Here is a 20305-nt window from a genome sequence, read left to right on the forward strand (position 1 = left end):
TTTTCACTTTTCAGTAGTGAGAAGTTTTTAAATTTTGCTGAAGTTCCAGCCATAAAAAGGAACGAAATTGGGTCATTTGTAGAGACGTAGATGGATCTAGAGACTGTCAGACAGAGTGAAGTAAGTCAGAAAGAGAAAAACAAATATCGTATATTAACACATATATCTGGAACCTGGAAAAACGGTACAGATGAACCGGTTTGCCTGGCAGAAATAGAGACGCAGATGTAGAGAACAAGCATATGGACACCAAGGGGGGTAGGTGGCAGGGGGTGGGTGGTAGTGGTGGGATGAATTGGGAGATTGGGATTGACATGTATACACGAATATAAAATAGGTAACTAATAAGAACCTGCTGTATAAAAATATAAAACAAAATTCAAAGAAAATATTTTTGCTTAAGTTCAAATTAACAACTTTTTTATTAACACCTTTTGTGTTCTAAGAAATCTTTGCCTACCCTAACGTCATGAATATGTTCTCTTATGTTTTCTTTGACAAACTTTATAGGTTTGGTTTTCACCTTCAGAAGTATGAGCCATCTCACTTTTGTTATTGGGTATAATGTGAGGTAGGGATCCCAGTATTTTTTTCCCCTTGCAGAAATCTGATTGTGCCAGTACCATTTATAGGATATGCCTTAGAACTTCCTTTCCACATTGAATTGAATTATTGCCTTTCTTAAAAGTCAAGTGGCTCTCCTTCTTGCCTCTCATAATATGTTCTTTAATCTATTAGTTTAACATACTGCACTGCCAGTACTGTAGCTTTGTAAATTTTGAAATATGTGTCATCCAAATTGCTTCTTCTGGATTGTTTTGGCTATTCTAGGTTCATTGCATTTCCATGTAAGTTTGCAATCAACTTGTCAACTGCTACCAAAAAATCTTGCGATTTTGAGTGAAGTTGTGTTGAATCTATAGTTCAATTTGTATAGAACAGGTCTTAACAATACTGAGTCTCGATCCGACAGTACGGTATATCTCTCCATTTATTTAGTTCCTCTTTAATTTCTCTCGTCATTGTTTTGTAGTTTTCAATATAAAAGTCTTGTATATCTTTCATTACATTTAACCACCAACTGTTTCATGTTTTTTTATGCTTTGGTAAGTGGTACTGTTTTTAAGTTTTCATTTTCCAATTGTTTCTTGCTGGAATAGAGAAGTGCACTTGTGTTTTTGTACATTGACTTTGTATTCTTCAATCTTGCTAAATTTACCTATTAGTTCTAGTAGTTTCTCTGAATATCCCTTTGGTTTTTCCCTGTATGTTACCATATGGTCTGTGAATAAAGACAGTTTTACCTCTTTTTTTCCAATATGTATGCTTCTTATTTCTTTATTGCACTGGCTAGGACCTCTAGTACATCAAATATAAGTGGTGAGAGAATAACTGTGTTGTTCTTGACAGAAGTTATTGAATTTTTCACCATCAGGTATGATCTTAGCTTTAAGGTTAATTGGGGCCTTTTTGTTTGTAGAGACCTGTTATTAGATTGAGACAGATCTTTACTGTTGCTGGTTTGCTGAGAGCTTTTTACCATGAATTGGTTCTAAGGGGTTTTGTTTTTTAATTTTTTAAAATATTTATTTAGTTAGTTATTTAGTTAGTTTGTTTTGCCTGTGTTGGGTCTTAGTTGCAGGATCTTTGTTGTGGCATGCGGGATCTTTCATTATGGTGTGTGTGCTCTTCGTTGTGGTGTGCGGGCTTCTCTCTAGTTGTGGCATGTGGGCTCCAGAGCGTGTGGGCTCGGTAGTTTGCAGCACGCAGGCTCTCTAGTTGAGGGCTGCGGGCTCAGTAGTTGTGGCATGCGGACTTACTTGCCCTGCAGCATGTGGGCTCTTAGTTCCCCGACCAGGGATCAAACCCGTGTCCCCTGCTTTGGAAGGCGGATTCTTTACCACTGGACCACCAGGGAAGTCCCTGGTTCTAAGTTTTAATAAATGTTATCAAATTCTTTTTCTGCATCTATTGAGATGATCATGTGATTTTTTTTTTCCCTTTATTCTCTTACTGTGGTGAATAACATCAGTTGATTTTCAAATGTTAAACCAACCTTGTATTCCTGGGATAAACTTCATTTGATTAGAATGCATTATTATTTTTATGTGTTGCTGGATTTGCTTTGCAAAAAATTACTTTAGGATGTATGAGTTTTTGTACATGAGAAGTGTTGGTCTCTTTATTTTTTACTTGCAGTGTCCTCAGGTTTTGGTATCAAGATATTACTGGACCTATAAAACATTGGGAAGTTATCCCTCATCCATATTTCTCTAGTGGACTTTGGTTAGGATTGAATTGTGACTCTATTTCTGCCTCAATTGATTGGTAGACTTCATCAGTGAAACCATCTACATCTGGAGTTTTCTGTGAGGAAAAAATTTTAATTACAGTTTTAATTTCTTAAGAGATATGGGACTATTCAGATTGTTTATTTCTTCTTGCATCCAGGTTGTATTTTCATGGAAGTATGTTCAGGTTGTAGAGTTTACCAGATCATGTTGTTCATTATATCCCCTATTATCATTTTAAAATTTGTCGGTTCTGTAGTGATGTCCCCTTTATCATGCATGATATTGGTAATTTGTATTTTCTCACTTTCTTAGATAAGTTTTGTGAAGGGTTTATAAATTTTATTAATCTCTTTTAAAAACTTTGGATGTGTTTTTTGTTGTTGTTGTTTTGTTTTTTGGCAGTACGTGGGCCTCTCACTGCTGTGGCCTCTCCCGTTGCAGAGCACAGGCTCTGGATGCGCAGGCTCAGTGGCCGTGGCTCACGGGCCCAGCCGCTCCGTGGCATGTGGGATCTTCCCGGACCGGGCCACGAACCCGTGTCCCCTGAATCAGCAGGCGGACTCTCAAGCACTGCACCACCAGGGAAGCCCCTGGATGTGGTTTTTATAATCTGTTTTTGTTTTATTTATCTCTCTTTTCTTTATTATTTCCATCCTACTTTCTTAGGGTGTAATTTTGTCTAATTTTTCTAGTTTCTTAGGGTAGATCTTTAATTTTAAACCTTTTTTTCTAATATAAGCACTTAACGCTGTACATTACGCTGTAATCACTACTTTAGCTGCATCTCAGAAATTTTGATGTATTGTATTTTCTTAATCGTTTAGTTCAAATTATTTTCTAACTTCCATTGTTGATATATTCATTTCTCCATGAATTATTTACAATTGTGTTGTTTAATTTCCAAATATTTGGGAAGTTATTGTCATTTCTGTTGTTCTTAACTGTTCTGTAGTCAGAAAACATACTCTTAAGCGTAATGAGGTTTCTGGCCATGATGAAGTTACAGACTGGTTTTACCATGTTGCCATAAAACAACTTGAAAACTAGGCCACGTGTGTGAAACAACTGTTTTCAGATGGATAATGGGCAGTACAGGACTGTGATTTCTGAAAGAAAGGTAACCTGCAACATGAGCCCTGGGGTAGCCTGACTTCCTGCCCAGAAGAACATTGCAGACCATGGAACAAGGAGCTTGAGATTCCAAGCAAAGCAGTGGTCACCTTTCCAAGGGCCAGAGAAGGTGGATGTCCCAGTTCAAGCAGATTCACCTTTATTCCACCTCTTTGCTCCATTCAGGCCCTCAACCTATTGGGTGATGCCCACTTGCATTGGTGAGAGTGATCTTCTCTACTCAGTTTACCAATTCAAATGCTAATCTCTTCCAGTAACGCTCTCACAGGCATACCCAGAAATAATTTTTTTACCAGCTGTCTGGGCATCCCTTAGTCTATTCAAGTTGACACATTAAATTAACAGTCACACGTTCACCCCTTGTCAACTTGGCACCCATACGCATCTCCTTAAACCATGCTTAATCTCCAAATAAAGACAACTACAAGATCATAATTTCACCTAATATGATAACAGCTATAATGCATACAACTGAAAATGTGCTAATCCCTTGGCCCCAGAAGAGGTAAAATTTTGAGTGATTTTACTCTTCTCCGTAAGTGCTGTTATGTAAAGTTGACAATGCTTAAATACTGATAAGGTCAGTACATTTTATGTTACTTAATAAGGGAATAAGAGAGGAAAGGAAACAAAGGTATTTGCTTAATAGATGTATATATACATATGTATATTCATAACAGAATAAGGAGGAGATACTCATTACAATTACAGTCCTCATTTCTGCAGCCGGTCACGTAGTTGTAGCAGGTATTTACAACTGCGTTCTTCTACTACCTGTTGTGTATTCTTTTTACCTGGGGGATGACCCAAACCTTCATTCCTGAAGGGTCTGGGCCTTAGTGGTCCTGACTAGATTGGGTTGTTTTAGTTTTCCATTGACTGCAATCACAGGGCATGGTGATACTAAGAGACTCCCTAAGGAGTCTCCTGTATTCCACAGGGATTCTTCCTTACCTCCACTGTGAAGTAGTCATCCAGTTTCCCCTGGGGAGTCAGGAGTAGTCACCCTGGCCAACACTGTTACTCCCTTCTTTGCCTGTTGATTCAGAGGCGTGAGGAGCCCAAAGTGTCCAGGTGGCAGTCTGAACTTCTCATTCAGTGGGGTCGTGTCTCCTGGTGGAAGCATTCCTCTTGAGGCCAGCAGAGCATAATGTTGTGGAAACAGGAGGCAAACATTATGCTGGTAGATTACTGGTGGTAATATTGAATGGTGCCACTCCCATTTCCAACCCCTTTATTCCTGGTTCTGTGAATCCTGGGGCTATCAGAGGAACAGCACCATATATTGGATGCTGATTTAGAGTATATGCCACCTTCTGGAGAACCTTGCCCCAGCCCTACAAGGTATTGTCACCTAGCTGGCACTGAAACTGAGCCTTCAAAGGGCCATCCACTCTGCTTTCAAGCCAGTTGCTTCAGGATAGTGGGTGACACGGTAAGACCAATGAATTCCTTGAGCGCGGGCTCACTGCCCCACTTCTTTTTGCTGTGAAGTGAGTTCCTTCGTCAGAAGCGTTACCGTGTGGAATACCATGGCAGTGAAAGCATTCTCAGAGTCGATGGATAGTGGTTTTGGCAGAAGCGTTGTATGCAGGGAAGGCACATCTGTATCCAGAGTAAGCATCGATTCCAGTAAGGACAAAACACTGTTCTCTTCCGTGGTGAAAATAGTCCAGTGTAACTAATCTGCCAACAGGTAGCTGGCTGATCACCCTGGGGAAGGGTGCCATACTGGGGACGCGGTACTGGTCTCTGCTGCTGGCAGTTTGCCAGACTGGCCTTGGCGAGTGGAAGTCCACGCTGCTGAGTGCGTGCAGCATCTCCGTCCTGGCCACCACAGTGCTGCTGCCCATGAGCCCACTGGGGGGTGACATGGTAGCTGGGGAGAGACACGGACTGGCATCAACAAAATCGATCATCCCATCCGTTAGATTGTTAAAATCCTCCTCTGTTGAGGACACTCTCTGGTGAACATTCACATGGGACACAAATATTTTCACGTCTTTTGCCCATTCAGAGAGGTCTATCTACATACCCAAATTTCTTCGTCACCAGTTTTCCAGTTACGTTCTTACCAAGTTCCCGACCATCCAGCCAAACCGCTGGCCACGGCACATGAATTGGTATATAATTTCATGTCTGGCCATTTCTTCTTCCAAAGCAAAGTGAACAGCCAGGTGCACTGCCCAAAGTTCTGCCCACTGGAGAATTTCTCTTTGCCAGTGTCCTTCCGGGATGTCATTGAGGGCTGGGGGCTGGTAATGCTGCAGCTGCTCACTTTTAGGTAGTGCCTGCACATCACACAGAACCATCTGTGAACCAAGCCCAAGTCGTCTCCTCTGTCAGCTGATCATAGGGAACTCCCCATGAGTCCATAGGTGCAGCCTGGGAGAGAAAAGGCAGTGTAGCAGGAGTGGGGGCCATGGGCATTTGGGTCACTTCTTCATGTAACTTATTTGTGCCTTTAGGGCTGCTAGAGCCTGATCACATATGTGTATGTACTAGATCCACTTGATGATGGAGAGTTGCTGTGCACACTGGGTGAGTCAGATAACAGGCAGCTCAGGTTGCATGATAACTCAGTGGCCCTGGGTCATGTGTTCAGTCTCCACCAAGGCCCAGTATCAGGCCAAGAGCTGTTTCTCAAAAGGAGAAGAGTTATCTTTGGATAATCTCTGCAGTCCCTCCAGGGATGTGGCATTGCTTTTAGTTTACTATTTTCCTAGGTAGAGGCAATTCTAATGGTTCCACTTGCCCTTTCCCACCATAATAGCCCTCACTCAACAGGTCAGAAAACCACTGCAGGGATTCTGCCAGCTGCTCAGTATGTCTTTCCCAATTATGCGTTCTGGAACTGAGAAAATAGCCACAATATGGGTTCAGGGCCCCACTGGACGCACTGTGAGATGAACCTGAGCTAAAATTCCATTGATCACCTGACCTCCATAAGCCCCTACTCTGACTGGAAGGCCACAGTGATGTTTTGGGTCTCTAAAATCAATGTCAGTTCAGAACCAGTGTTCCTGAAAGGTGTGGTTATTTTCTTTTATTTTTTTAAGTACAACGAAAATTTATTTCTTGGGTAGGGAAAGGTTTTCGAGATAAGTAGTTTAATGCTGATATGGTAGGTCTGTTCCACAAAGTCCTCAGAGATCCAGCACCTTCTGTGTGATTGCTCATTCATATGTAGCTCCATTACCAAGGTTACCTGCTGGCTCAAGATAGCTGCTCCAGGTCCAGCCATCATGTCCATATTCATTTTCCATTGCACAGTACTCTTGAATTTCTCCAGCAGGCCAAGACTTTTATCTCTCTTGAGGCATTTTCACATCTCTCTTCTGCCTAAAATGTTAAGCTACTAGTGTTGGAGGGTCTCCCACAGAGGTGGGGGGTGGCTGTGGCTCACCACGGGGACAAGGACACTGGCAGCAGAAGCTGTGGGAAGCACTCTCTGGCGTGACCCCTCCCAGAGTCCCCTGATTATTTTCTTTTCCCCAATGTACAATTACCCCGGTAAAAGGCTTTAGAGAGCATTTAGGGAAGAGTATTTTTAGTAGCATATTTGGGGTTCTTCCTGAAGAAGACCCAGCCTCCCCTTCATTCAAGGGCTTCTAGGTCTGTACACTGACACAAGTCTGGGAATTGATAGAGGGGCTGTCATTCTGTTTTTATGACTCAGGTTAGAGTTTTGTTCACTTGACCTAGAACTTTTTTGCTTATACAGATGAATTAAGAATTTAGTAGGCTTGATAGGAATTGTTATAGGATAAATCTTTGATGGCCTGTTCAATTTTTTCTATTGTTGATTCTCTGTTTAGCTTTTTCTGTAAGTTTTTTTTTAAATTTATTTATTTATTTATTTATTTATGGCTGCATTGGGTCTTTGTTGCTGTGTGCAGGCTTTCTCTAGCTGTGGCGAGCGGGGGCTACTCTTTCATTGCAGTGTGCAAGCTTCTCATTGCGGTGGCTTCTCTTGTTGCAGAGCACAGGCTGTAGGCGCACGGGCTCAGTAGTTGCGGCTCACGGGCTCTAGAGCGCAGTCTTGGTAGTTGTGGCGCATGGGATTAGTTGCTCTACGGCATGTGGGATCTTCCCGGACCAGGGCTCAAACCCGTGTCCCCTGCATTGGCAGGCGTGTTCTTAACCACTGCACTACCAGGGAAGCCCTCTGTAAGTTTTTTTTTTAACTATTTTCTTAGAAAATTGGCTATTTTGGTTAAATTTGCAAATTATCCATCAAAGGTGTATATAGCAATTTCAATTTTTAAAAGTACATTTTTATGTCTTGTTAAAATGCTTCTTTTCTCATTGCTGGCTTTTGTTTCAGTACTGTCAGTGAGATTTGTCTGATATTATCTACTTTAATTCATTTTTCAAAGAATAGCTCTTGGTTTTAGTTATCACTTTTACTGTTTTTAAATTGGTCACTTTTTCTTTTGTCTTAAATAATTCTATCCTCAACTTTTTGAAATAAAGACTTTAATTCTTTTCTAGATTCTTGACTGCTTATTAAATCATTTATTTTAGTTTTATTGAATAATAAGAATCTAAAGCTGTGACTTCTTTTGGCTATAACTTTTGAGCAGGTCCCATATATTTTGGAAGTCCCATGTTCTCATTGTCATTAATTTTTTTCACACTGTTAATATTAAGTGGCTAAATCAGGTTTCAAAGCTAGACAGACTGTCTCCAAGGAGTGAGTTCTTCTGCTTTATAATGTCTTCTCATTGTAGAACAGGGAGAGTAAACTTGGGGATTTGTTCAGGATCATCGATTGAAATAGTTCATGGAGAATTAGAACAAAATCAGGTTTTTTTTCCCCCAAACTCATCAGGAACCTTTGTAATACCTGGTCACCAGAATCCCTTGACAAGTACTTCAGCTTTTTAGGGCTGTAGACAGTAATGATAACTAGAGGCCAGAAGGCTCAAAATGATTTTGTGGGTTGGCTGGACATTTCTTCTGCTGGTCTTCTCTGGGGTCACTCGTGACCATTAGGGTGCCTTGGTTTTCTGATAGGTGACCAGCTTGGGCTGCCTCACGTAGCAGCTGGGCTCAAAGAACCATCGTCATTAACTTTTTAAAAACAGATTTATTGAAATATATCTCACTCATTTCAAATGTACAGTTCAGTGATTTTAGTCACTTTGTCAAGTGGTGCAGCCGTCACACCATAAGTCAGTTTCAGAATGTTTTAATCTCTCTGATGAAATCCCTTATGCCCATTTACAGTTAACCCTTCCTGTGCTTGCTTCAGCAGCACATATGCTAAAATTGAAATGATAACCATTAAGCCCTCTTCCCATCCCCTGTCCCACAAAGCCACTAATCTACTTTCTGTCTCTATAAATTTGCTTTTTCTGTACATTTCATTTAAATGGAATCATACAATATGTGGTCTCTTGTCTGCCTCCTTTCATTCAGCATAATATTTTTGAGATTAATCCACCAGTTTATATATATCAGTAGTTTGTTCCTTTCTGTTGCTGAAAGATATTTCATTGTAGGGACTTATCATGTCATTGGTTTTTTTAGTAAGTCTACAATTTGTTTTGGAAACATTTTTATTCTGGGTTTGACATAGATAGGGTCACATTGTAGCCTTTAGTACTCTGTTTTTTGGATTAAGACTTTTTGGGTAGCCTAACATGGTTTTTAAATGTTCCTTGGAAATTTTAGAAGAATATGTCTTGTCTGTTTAAATAATACAGTCTTTTATGTAGCTGTCCATGCCTTTAAAAAAGTTACTCAGAGCTTCCCTGGTGGCGCAGTGGTTAAAAATCTGCCTGCCTCTGCAGGGGATGTGGGTTTAAGCCCTGGTCCGGGAAGATCCCACATGCTGCAGAGCAACTAAGCCCGTGCGCCACAACTACTGAGCCTGCGCTCTGGAGCCCGCAAGCCACAACTACTGAGCGCATGAGCCACAACTACTGAAGCCCACGCACCTGGAGCCCATGCTCCTTAACAAGAGAAGCCACCGTGATGAGAAGCCCGTGCACCACAACAAAGAGTAGCCCCCACTTGCCACAGCTAGAGAAAGCCTGCACACTGCAATGAAGACCCAACACAGCCAAAGATAAATAAATAAAATTAATTTTTAGAAAGTTATTCAAATATCTTGTTTTGTTTATTAGACCTTTGATATTAGAATCTTTGACTACAATTACTACTTTGTCAGATTCTTGTTTTTCTAATAGTTTTTAAAATATAATGCTGAGTATAATAACAGTTCAATATTTATAGTTCTTCTAGGATATACATCCTTGAGTGATGCAGCCCGCTGCAGTGGTTGACACAGCTTCTGGTAAAGGCTACCACAGTAATGGAAACATCCAGAAAGGTGAGAAGCTAGTCCAGTTGGCTTTATTCTGGGTGGAAAGAGGTATTAAATGTAATTAGACTTGATAGTTCCCTCTCCAGTGTTGCTACATCTTAAGCCTTCCTACCAGTAAGGTAAGATTCAGCATGTTTTTTTTTTTTTTTTTTTTTTTTTTTTTTGTGGTACGCGGGCCTCTCACTGTTGTGGCCTCTCCCGTTGCGGAGCACAGGCTCCGGATGCACAGGCTCAGCAGCCATGGCTCACGGGCCCAGCTGCTCCGCGGTATGTGGGATCTTCCCGGACCGGGGCACGAACCCGTGTCCCCTGCATCGGCAGGCGGATTCTCAACCACTGCGCCACCAGGGAAGCCCAGCATGTTTTTATCTTGACAGATGACTCAGGTGATTTTTGGTAAATATGAGCAGCCTATATAGGATCTCTCAGGTAAGTGGAAGATTTAGGAGAGAGAAGGTGAGCCAGAAGAGAGGGTTTCTGTCCAGGCAGGCTTTCAGGAACTACTGACAGGTACAGTTGCCTTCAGGGTAATAAGTAGAAAGCGGGCAGGTTGACGTCTGCTACCGAAGTTGTGTATGTTTTTTCTTCACATGGATCTAAAATTTCTCTTTCTGTCATAATGGTAAGAAGAGAGAATAATCAACAAGGACATAAAAAGCAAGCTGACTAACCTTTGTATGCTCATGAATACCTGTAGTTGTAACTATTAAGAGGACTTTAGAATGTGATAAAAATGCTATTTCAAGTCAGACGGGAAACAGTGGATTTTTCAGCAAATGGTATTAGGACAACTGACCATCCTTTTTGGAAAAAAATTAAGTTAGAGTCCTACCTCATGCTAGAGAGAAGCATTAATTCTGCATAGTGTGAAAGGGTTAAGTGTTACACACATACACCCACACAAAGAATTGGAAAATTATAGAAGAATACTTTATAATCATGTGGTAGGGAAGGCCAGAGAGACAAACCCAGAAGTCAGAGAAGAAAAGACTGATTCATTTAACTAAATAATCTTAAAGCCCATGGCATGACGAAATATTATAAAAAGTTAAAAGATAGTAAATTGGGGAAAGTCACTTATATTATAAATGTGAAAAACAAACACCTAGTATCCAGAATATATCATGAACTCCTATACAAATCTCTAAGAAAAACACAATCAACACATGAGTTTATAATTATATCTGACCCTACTCTCCTTAGCTCCAACCCCATATTTATAACAGCTTATTAGACATTCACATCTGGGTGAATGACCTTAAACTCCACTTGCCTGGAACTGAATTCATTATCTTCTCCCTCCACCTCCCTCCCCAGCCCCTTGCTTTTCCTCTTCATCTTGTAAATCTCCTCTTCATGAAGTCCCTACCTCTTTAACACCAGATACTCCCATTCATCTGTTATACCAAGCTGTAACCCTTAGCATTATCCTAGAAAGATATTTAAGCAGGTGGTAGCTAATTGATGAGTCATGAAATCAGCTTAGCTGATTGTGATCAGCTTTTTTTTTGAAGTAAAATGAAATAGACTAGAAAATAGCAGAATACTTCGGACATAATTGGAGTAATCACTGTTCTGTAAAATTTTTGTTTCACTTATACAGACCACATATATGCTAGATCTTGATATAAAATGTGTTTCTGATTGTGTTCTTTAAAAAAATATGTATTTGAAAGCCACTAATCTCTCTCGCCCTTATCTACCATTTCTAATTGACCACCAAGTCTTGTCAGTTGTGGAACTTTTATACCAGTCTCTTCTTTTCCAGTCCCATTTCTGTACTCTTGGTCTGTCTCCCTTCAGTCTCCCCCATCAAGCCTTCATTCTTACTGTTGCCAGAGGTGTCTAAACTCAGTTGCATTCACGTGACTACCTTTTGAGAAGCTTTCAGCGGTCCACCGTGTTAGCATAAGAACCAGACTCCTTAACACCTCATAAAAGGCCTCTTTCTGTTCACAGCTCCTTTCACTCCCTTAGAGCTACCTCACTCCAGACAAGGTGGCTTATAATTTCCTGGAAATGCCATGTTTTTTCACCCAGCTAACTTTGTAGTTCTGTTTAATTTGCCTAAAATAACTATTTTGTTTCAAAATAACTTTTTAAATGTACAGTTTTCTCTGACGTCTACTTCTCCTTTTGTAAGCATTTACCTGCTAATCAGCAGCATGGTACAGCACCCATGTCTTCTTCGTTTTATTTCTGCAGTGCCTAAGGTTGATATTAGGACACTAGGAGGCACCCAACGATTACATAGGGAATGACTGCCTTCTAAATAGTAAACGCTTTGCCACTGAAAGAGTTCGAGAAGAATCTTAGCTCCTATCTTAGTCAGCTGGGGCTACTATAGCACAATACCATGGAGGTGGCTTAAAGAACAGATACTTGTTTTTTCCACAGTTCTGGAAGCTGCAAGTCCAAATGGGGCTGCTAGCATGGTCAGGTCTTGTAAGGGCTCTCTTCTGGCTTGTAGATGGCCGCCTTCTTGCAGTGTCCTCACATGGTGGAGAGAAATAGAGAGCAAGCTCTGTGGTGTCTCTTCTCTCATAAGTGCACTGATCCCATTTTGAGGGTGCCACCCTCCTGACCTCATCTAGCCTTAGTTACCTCCCAGAGGCCCCGTCTCCACATGGGGAGTTAGAGCTTCAACACATATGAATTTTGAGGGGGACACAGTTCAGTCCATAGCAGTAACTATTTAGGGATATTTGTTATGGATAATGTAAAAAGTATATTCCTACATTGGGAAGAGCTTAGGCCAGATTACATCTGAGGTCTTGTGTTTAAATTCTGTAATGTTTCTGCTAACATTTTATCCTTTTTTTTTTTTAATCAGATGAGCCTTCTAATCGTAAGAAAGAAAATTTGTTATCTCCTAATGGTTGTAAAGAAGCCAAATTGACTTTTCTTGATTATGACTGGGATTCCTTGGCATTAGAAAAAAGAGCTAATGACAAAGAAATCAGCAATATTGACAAAGTAGAGTTATTGGAGCCGTCTTTTACTGTGAGTCCAAATACTAAGATAGAGAGTACTCACTCTCAGTCAAGTGAGTTTGAAGGTAGTATTGACAGCGCTTTCCTGAATGAAACCTACTCTATACATCATTCAGAGTCAAAACTGAAGAATGAAAGTCTTATTCATTTAAATTCAGAATTAGATTATGAAATGCAGAAAAGAAAGGAGGTGTTTTTTGATATTTTGAATCATCGAGGTAATAAGACTGTTGGCTTGGAAAGGATCTACAAGATTTCAGATGATGATTATAAAGAAACTCCTGAAGATGTGCAAAAGCGTGATCTAGATGATGACTCAGAGCAGGAGTATCACAGTGCGGAAGAACAAGAATATATAAATAACCATTTATCTTTTGACCAAACGAAAACATTGAACGTAGCATCTAATCTGGAAGTTTTGGGACTAAGAAGTTCAGGTTATGGAGTTAATTGTGCTAGCAATCTAGAAGATAATCATGTTAAATTAGAAAGTAATTCTAGCACCTCTTTAGATTCAGCTGATGTTTGTGGACAAGAAGGTTCACTTCATGTCTCCAAATTTCAGAATTCTGTTATGTTAAGAGAATACCATGAAGCAAAGCATGGAAAGTGTATGGAACAAGACACTAGTTTAATGTACCACACAGTATTTGATGAGATTGTGCTAAAGAGTAGTCCTCTTGAACACCAGGAACCTCAATCTAAGAGTGGTTTCTTGAACCCTCAAAAAGCATTAAAAACTAAAATTTATACTGGAAAAGTGAAGTCTCAAATAATTAAAAGTAAAGATTTTTGTGGAAATTCAGTTGTTGAGAAAAAAATGTTACAGCACCTTGAAAATCCAAGCACATTACCACAAGACAAAGATTTAGAGACATTACTCCAGCCCTGTAAAGACTGTCAAACTTCCTGGACCTCTATTTTTGATGATTCAGTAATTTCTGCCTGTGGGTATTCACGTTATAAAAGCCTACAAAACACCCCTAACCCAGCCTTAGATTTTTCTGTTACTCTACCAAGGTCTGCAATCAGAGATAACCAGGCAATAGAAGAAGGTAGCTCCCTAAAAGCTGCTAATGGCAATACCACAAATAAAGCATGCTTTCACCATATGGAAGGACCATGTCCTGAATCAGTGACAGATGTAGCAAGTTGTACAGTCACAGTTAATCAAACAGTGGATGTTAGCACTGATTTTAGGGCTTGTTTCACAGCAAGCAGGGCGACGAGCGCAAGATCTTCTGTAGTATCTACATCAAGCAACACGGAGATAACAATGATGAATAAAAAACGGCCTGGTGAGTGGCAAAGTGAGAAACGAAGTGTGGCGTGTAACACAGATTGGACACACAGTCGAGATAATGAAGATCCACAGATGGCTTTGACGAAAGGATCTTTGGGGAAATCTGTTTCCGTTGACAGTTTAAAACCTAAGGGAAATTTCCTAAATAAGGTAAAACCAATATGATTAATAATAAAAATTTATTTGACTTTATAAAGAGGCATTGTAGGCTAATGTAAATGTTTTGGTTCATTGAATTATATCAGGGGTTTCTGAGGCTTTTGTAAGAAAATGCTGGATGAAGGAAAAAGGTGAATAGATTGCTACCAACTCTGTTCTTCCCTGTTGGCAGCTATTGCCACAGAGTCAATTAGAAGTTGGATTTTACATCTTACCAGATAAGCATGTATTATTGTTTGTCGTATATGTCTAACTTGATTTTAAATCATGTTTTCAGGATTCCCTGGAATTAAGGAAAACATTTGGTTTCACACACTTAGAGAACCATTCTGAAACGTAAGTCAGACATATAAGCTTTCAGATACGTATGAGGAAATAATCAAAATAGTAATTTGCTTTTTGTGTGGGTACTTAACCATATAGAATAATAGCCAGGAGTGACTTGAAGAGATCATCTGTTTCAGCCATTTGTGTAGGGTACTTAAACCATAATGAATAATAGCCAGGAGGGACTTAAAGAGATCGTCTGCTTCAGCCATTTGTCTTGAAAGAAATAAATATTAGAACAATGTAGAATGTTAAAGCTTTCCACTTACTGAGATTTCAGTCTGAATAATTCCTTCAGAAAAACTCATGGCATCTTATCTTTATATATCCAACCCAAACCCACACTGATTTAATTACTTTCATTTTCTTTCATTTGAGCCCCTGTAGTCCAGAACAAAGTAGCACATTTGGAAAACATCATATATTTGAAGAAGTAAACAAATACTTTTATTGGGATATTTTAATCTTGATTTTAATTCGTTGTATAATTTACTTTGCATCCACGGAGAACCAGGTGGCGGGGGAGAGGAAAGGGAGAAGTCTCTGAGAAGTCAAATTGGTTTTCATGCTCTGAGATCATTTGCTTTTTCCTTCATTCTTCTAATGAGTTTGATCTGGTGTCCAGTCCTATAAAATTAAATAGAAGAGTTGGTTTCCAGAGGCAGATGTATCGAGAATAGCTAGAAGTGGCCAGTATTAGCAAGGGAAGAACTATTAACATTCAGAGAAGTAGGGATTTTGGAGCTTTTTGTTATAACAGAAAAATATTTGCTTATAATAACATAAGCATCGTTATTATTAAGAAAAATGTAAATTATATTTTCTGTTTAAAAGATAACATGTAAAAACAGTTTTCCTCCAGAATGTTTATAACTTTTTAAAATGCTGGCCAGTGCTTGATTTAGGTTGAAAAAATCCGATGATTCTGGATAAATTAGTACTTTACTTTAGAATTCTTTTTTTGGTAAAATAAAGTATGAACTTGAGACTTACTTACTCTCTTGAATTCTAAAAGAGTACATTTATTTTTTTAATATATTTATTTATTTATTTTTGGCTGAGTTGGGTCTTCATTGCTGCACACAGGCTCTCTCTAGTTGCGGCGAGCAGGGGCTACTCTTCGTTGTGGTGCACGGGCTTCTCATTGTAGTGGCTTCTCATTTCAGAACACGGGTTCTAGGCACGCGGGCTTCAGTAGTTGCAGCACGTGGGCTCAGTAGTTGTGGCTTGTGGGCTCTAGAGTGCAGGCTCAGTAGTTGTGGCACACGGGCTTATTTAGTTGCTCTGTGGTGTGTGGGATCTTCCCGGACCAGGGCTGGAACCCGCGTCCCCTGCATTGGCAGGCGGATTCTTAACCACTGTTCCACCAGGGAAGTCCTAAAAAGAATATATTTAGCATTGACTCTTGACATCCTTGTTTTCTGCAGCCTTTCCATCTTTAGTAGAAATTGATTTAAACTTGACAGAGAAATGTAAGAAATTTTAAATCTGTTTCTGGAGGTATGTCATTAACACAGAAAAATATTTGGAATCTTACCTAATCCAATTTTTTTATTTCAAAGGGAACCTCAACTTTCTAAAGAGATGGAGAAGAATTTGCCATCAAAGTGCTGTCAGCAAATAATGCAGAGAGCCATCAAAGCAGAGTTGCAGCTTTTAAATGTTCGCTATCAAATGTGTCATCACCATTGCAGTGATATTTACAAACTTGTAATGGAAAATAGAGAAGGACTAAATAGGTGATTGTTAGGGTTTGTTTGTTTATTATCTGCTTTTTTATTGAGGTACAGTTGATTTACAGTATTACATGTTTCAGGTGTACATCATAGTGATTCACAATTTTTAAAGGTTATTCTCTATTTATAGTTGTAGGTGATTGTTAATTTTAAATCTGTATCTTCCTGGAAATTTATCACGCACTTTAAGTTTATTCTAGAAAATTTCTTTAGTTTACATTATTAAAGGGCAGAAGAGGGGTGGATTATAACTGGGTTTGTTAACTGGCCTAAGGGTAATAGACTTTTAAAAGTAGTACATTTTAATTTCATGGAGAGGCAGCAGTGCATGTTGGAAGGATGAATCCAGTAAAAAGACAGATTCAGGGTTTCTTTATGAAGTCCAAGTTCGGATAAGTCAGCTGGGTTTTTCGTGACATTCGAGCACATTCTTTCTGGCTTATATGTATACTGAGGATTGCTTATCTTGCCCCTGGAAAAACACATCTTCTGTGATTCATTTTCTTTTACTAAACATTTAAAAGAAAAAATTTTAGGGATCTAGTAGAGCTAGAATTAAGTGTATAATTTGACATTAATTTTAAATGGGTGACTTGGGCCTAAATAATTTAGTTTTGTGAACTTAACTTTTGAACAGGAATTTATCAAGTAATTCTGCTAAGAAGGAATTAGGATCAGCTCTACTGTCAGTTTTAGAAGACTTGAAAGTTAGATATGTGAATTTGAAAGAAAAGATAAACAAGGGTATACCACTAGAAGAGCTGCCTCCACTGTCGGTAGAATCAAAATTATTATCTACCTTCTCTGCTTTTGCTTCCAGGGTATGTATTTATGTTTTAGGAATAAAATTTTTACTTCATTTAGACCGAAAACATTTTAAGCTAAAAGCTTTTTCTTCCCTGCTCTTTCCAGCTAATGAAAGAAGAATCACATATGTAAGTTACGTTTTCATCTAATTTAGAATTCATTAGATCTTAACCATTGCTAATTCATTTAACTTTGTTTTCTGTTTTGGTCCTAATTCAGAACATTGATAAATGCTTTAATGAAATGTTTATCTGTTTAGCTTTTCAGGAGCAGATTCTGAACTAGATAATCAAAGTACACGTGATGTTGATGGTTCTTTGAGCCTGAAAAAGACACTCTCTGAAGTGAGATTTTTTTAGAGTAGTTCATCAAGTGTAAATCTTTAATCTTATGGCTTGCACAAAGTAATCTATAATTTTTAGAAGCTCTCACATCCTTCTTTTCACTCAGCTGGCTTATTTTGTGTAGTACCCAGAAGGAGCATAATGTCCTGATCAATGGGATGTCAGTAGTATATGTTGTGTAAGATGACCACATAATTTACCATCAAATTAGGAGACTTTTGAGGATGAAAGGTAGTGATGTTAATAGTTCACCATGACAATTGGTATAAACCTTGAGTGTCTCTGGCAAATCAATTTTTGGCCCCCATGATGTTAATGCAATGTAGTAAAAACTAATATGTTATGCCTTCATCGCATAAGATAGTATAAAATAATATCCTGGGCTTCCCTGGGGGTGCAGTGGTTAAGAATCCGCCTGCCAATGCAGGGGACATAATAGAGTTCTAGCACTGGTCCAGGAAGATCCCACATGCCGTGGAGCAACTAAGCCCATGCACTGCAAGTACTAAGCCTGCACTCTAGAGCCCACAAGCCACAACTGCTGAAGCTCACACGCCTAGAGCCCGTGCTCCGCAACAAGAGAAGCCACTGCAATGAGAAGCCACCGCAATGAGAAGCCTACACACCACAACAAAGAGTAGCCCCCGCTCGCCACAACTAGAGAAAGCCTGCGCACAGCAACAAAGACCCAATGCAGCCAAAAAATTAATTAGTTAAAATAATAATATCCCATTTTTTTATTCCCCATTTATTTTAGACACGGCAAAGTTTTCATTCCACCTTTGCTGAAATGATGAAAATAATTTTTAAATGCCTTTCATAGGTTTTCTTAATCTCTCTTTGTCAGATGACAAAGGAAATGTTTGTCAGGTGACAAAATGTTTGTCAGATGACAATCTGTGTAAGAGCAAACTGTGAAGTGGTAGAGAAACATGAGTTATATTCCATTATCAATGGAGTAGGAAAACTGAAGATTGTTTCTTTTTTTTTCTTTTTTTTTTTTTTAAATTTTTATTTATGGCTGTGTTGGGTCTTCATTGCTGTGTGCGGGCTTTCTCTAGTTTTGGCAAGCGGGGGCTACTCTTCGTTGCAGTGCGCGGGCTTCTCATTGCAGTGGCTTCCCTTGTTGCGGAGCACAGGCTCTAGGCACACGGGCTTCAGTAGTTGTGGCTCACGGCCTCTAGAGCACAGGCTTGGTAGTTGTGGTGCACGGGCTTAGCTGCTCCGCGGCATGTGGGATCTTCCCGGACCAGGGCTCGAACCCATGTCCCCTGCATTGGTAGGCGGATTCTTAACCACTGCACCACCACCAGGGAAGTCCCCTGAAGTTTGTTTCTGCTTTTTGACTTTAGTCTTAACCCTGGGGTTATATTATTATTTGGGTAGTCTTAAACAATAAGATGCATCCCAAAGCCAAAAGTGAAATAAATACTTGATTGATTTATATTCCTTTCTATTAAGACAAATGATTAAAAGTAAATTATTTTAGCAAATTATTTATTCCATTGTTCTACTCTTTAAAAAAAGAAAATCTCAGTTATCCACAAAGAATTAACAGGTCTAAAAACAGATTTTTATATCTTCAGATTTCTTACATAGTTTGCTTAAACAACTTGTCCATTTAATGATATATAATGTTCTGGAGGGGTTTTGTTTTTTACTTTTTTATTTTTTTTATCATTGTAAAGGTAGCAATGGTGTAACCTGCTTATTTGGGCAGAATAGTAAATCTTTTTAAAAGTACAAGATGCAGATACAACATTTTTATAATCTTAATTTTGGCTCTAAAACGATCTACTTTGTTAGGATTACATTTTAATACCCACCTTACTAAACTAAGTTATGCATGAAAGCCAGCATCGTATAGTGTAGTGTTTCTAAATTTCAGCTACTTATGTACCATCTTCACAATTTTTCATAGCCAGGTATTACCTATAATGTTATTTGCTTTGTATTTTTTAAATGATTCTCCTCTTTTAAAAAATTTGTCTGTGAAGAGTAATTTATTATTATATATGAGAAAGAAATATCACTCCCCATAAATGAAAGGTACATATAAGCACATGTTAAATATATAACTGTTGATGTTTATGTGAAAAATGCTTATATGTGCAGCTCCAAAAATTATCTCAGGTACTTCTAGTGTGTGGATGCCACACTTTGCTAAATAATGGTGGTGTTAGCATACAGTCACTATACATAGACTAGTTTCAAATCATAATTCGCATTGTGTGACAGACATAAAGCAACACATTACTTAGATTCAGTTTGCTTACCCATAAACTGGGTCAGTAATGATTTTGTCTCATAGCCTTTGTTGTTGTGAGGGTAAATAATGCCAGGGAAGCATGCTTGTCACATAGAGTGCAATAACTGTTACTCCTTATTTATTATTGTTGTTTTTATTATTTTAATCCTCAGATGTCTCTATTACCTGACAGTAGTCATCCTAAACAAGATATATCACCCAAGGAGGATGGTTTAAAAAATGGTGACATAGATATAGACTTTAGTCAGCTCAAACTTGATGATAAAGGTCAGTATAAAAATGTTTGTCTTGTGTGATTACCAGAAAGCAGATAATAAGATTTAAAATATCCCTCGTGCCCATCTATTAAGTTAAAGTAAATATTTTTAATTGAATGGCATCATTCAGATTATGAATGTTAAGTATGTTCTTATTACATCTATTTGATATCTTTAAGGTTACTTAATATATCTGATAATGCCAAATAATAATACAGACTTTTGTTCTTCTGGTTCATGTTTTCCATTTTGAAAATTCTTTTTTCTGTCCAATTTGTATCTCTGTAAATTGTATGGGTTTTTTGTTTTGTTTTTTAGTTTTGTCCTCAATGAGAAGAGAAGTATCCTTTT

General features: G+C 38.8%; 1 protein-coding gene across 1 annotated transcript in view; it reads left to right on the top strand.

The window, feature by feature from the left end:
* Positions 1-200: 200 nt before the first annotated feature.
* The window catches only part of RBM44 (RNA binding motif protein 44), a 28900-nt gene continuing 8795 nt past the window's right edge, over positions 201-20305 (top strand). The window contains exons 1-9 of the mRNA XM_067027263.1: positions 201-258; positions 9678-9765; positions 12593-14205; positions 14492-14550; positions 16104-16280; positions 16915-17098; positions 17190-17212; positions 17344-17428; positions 19850-19964. Coding sequence (XP_066883364.1) covers positions 9696-9765; positions 12593-14205; positions 14492-14550; positions 16104-16280; positions 16915-17098; positions 17190-17212; positions 17344-17428; positions 19850-19964 — 2326 coding nt within the window. The 5' untranslated portion in view covers positions 201-258; positions 9678-9695. The remainder of the gene's footprint in view (positions 259-9677; positions 9766-12592; positions 14206-14491; positions 14551-16103; positions 16281-16914; positions 17099-17189; positions 17213-17343; positions 17429-19849; positions 19965-20305) is intronic.

Source organism: Kogia breviceps, chromosome 2 (genome assembly GCF_026419965.1).
Source record: "Kogia breviceps isolate mKogBre1 chromosome 2, mKogBre1 haplotype 1, whole genome shotgun sequence".
Classification (NCBI taxonomy): domain Eukaryota; kingdom Metazoa; phylum Chordata; class Mammalia; order Artiodactyla; family Physeteridae; genus Kogia; species Kogia breviceps.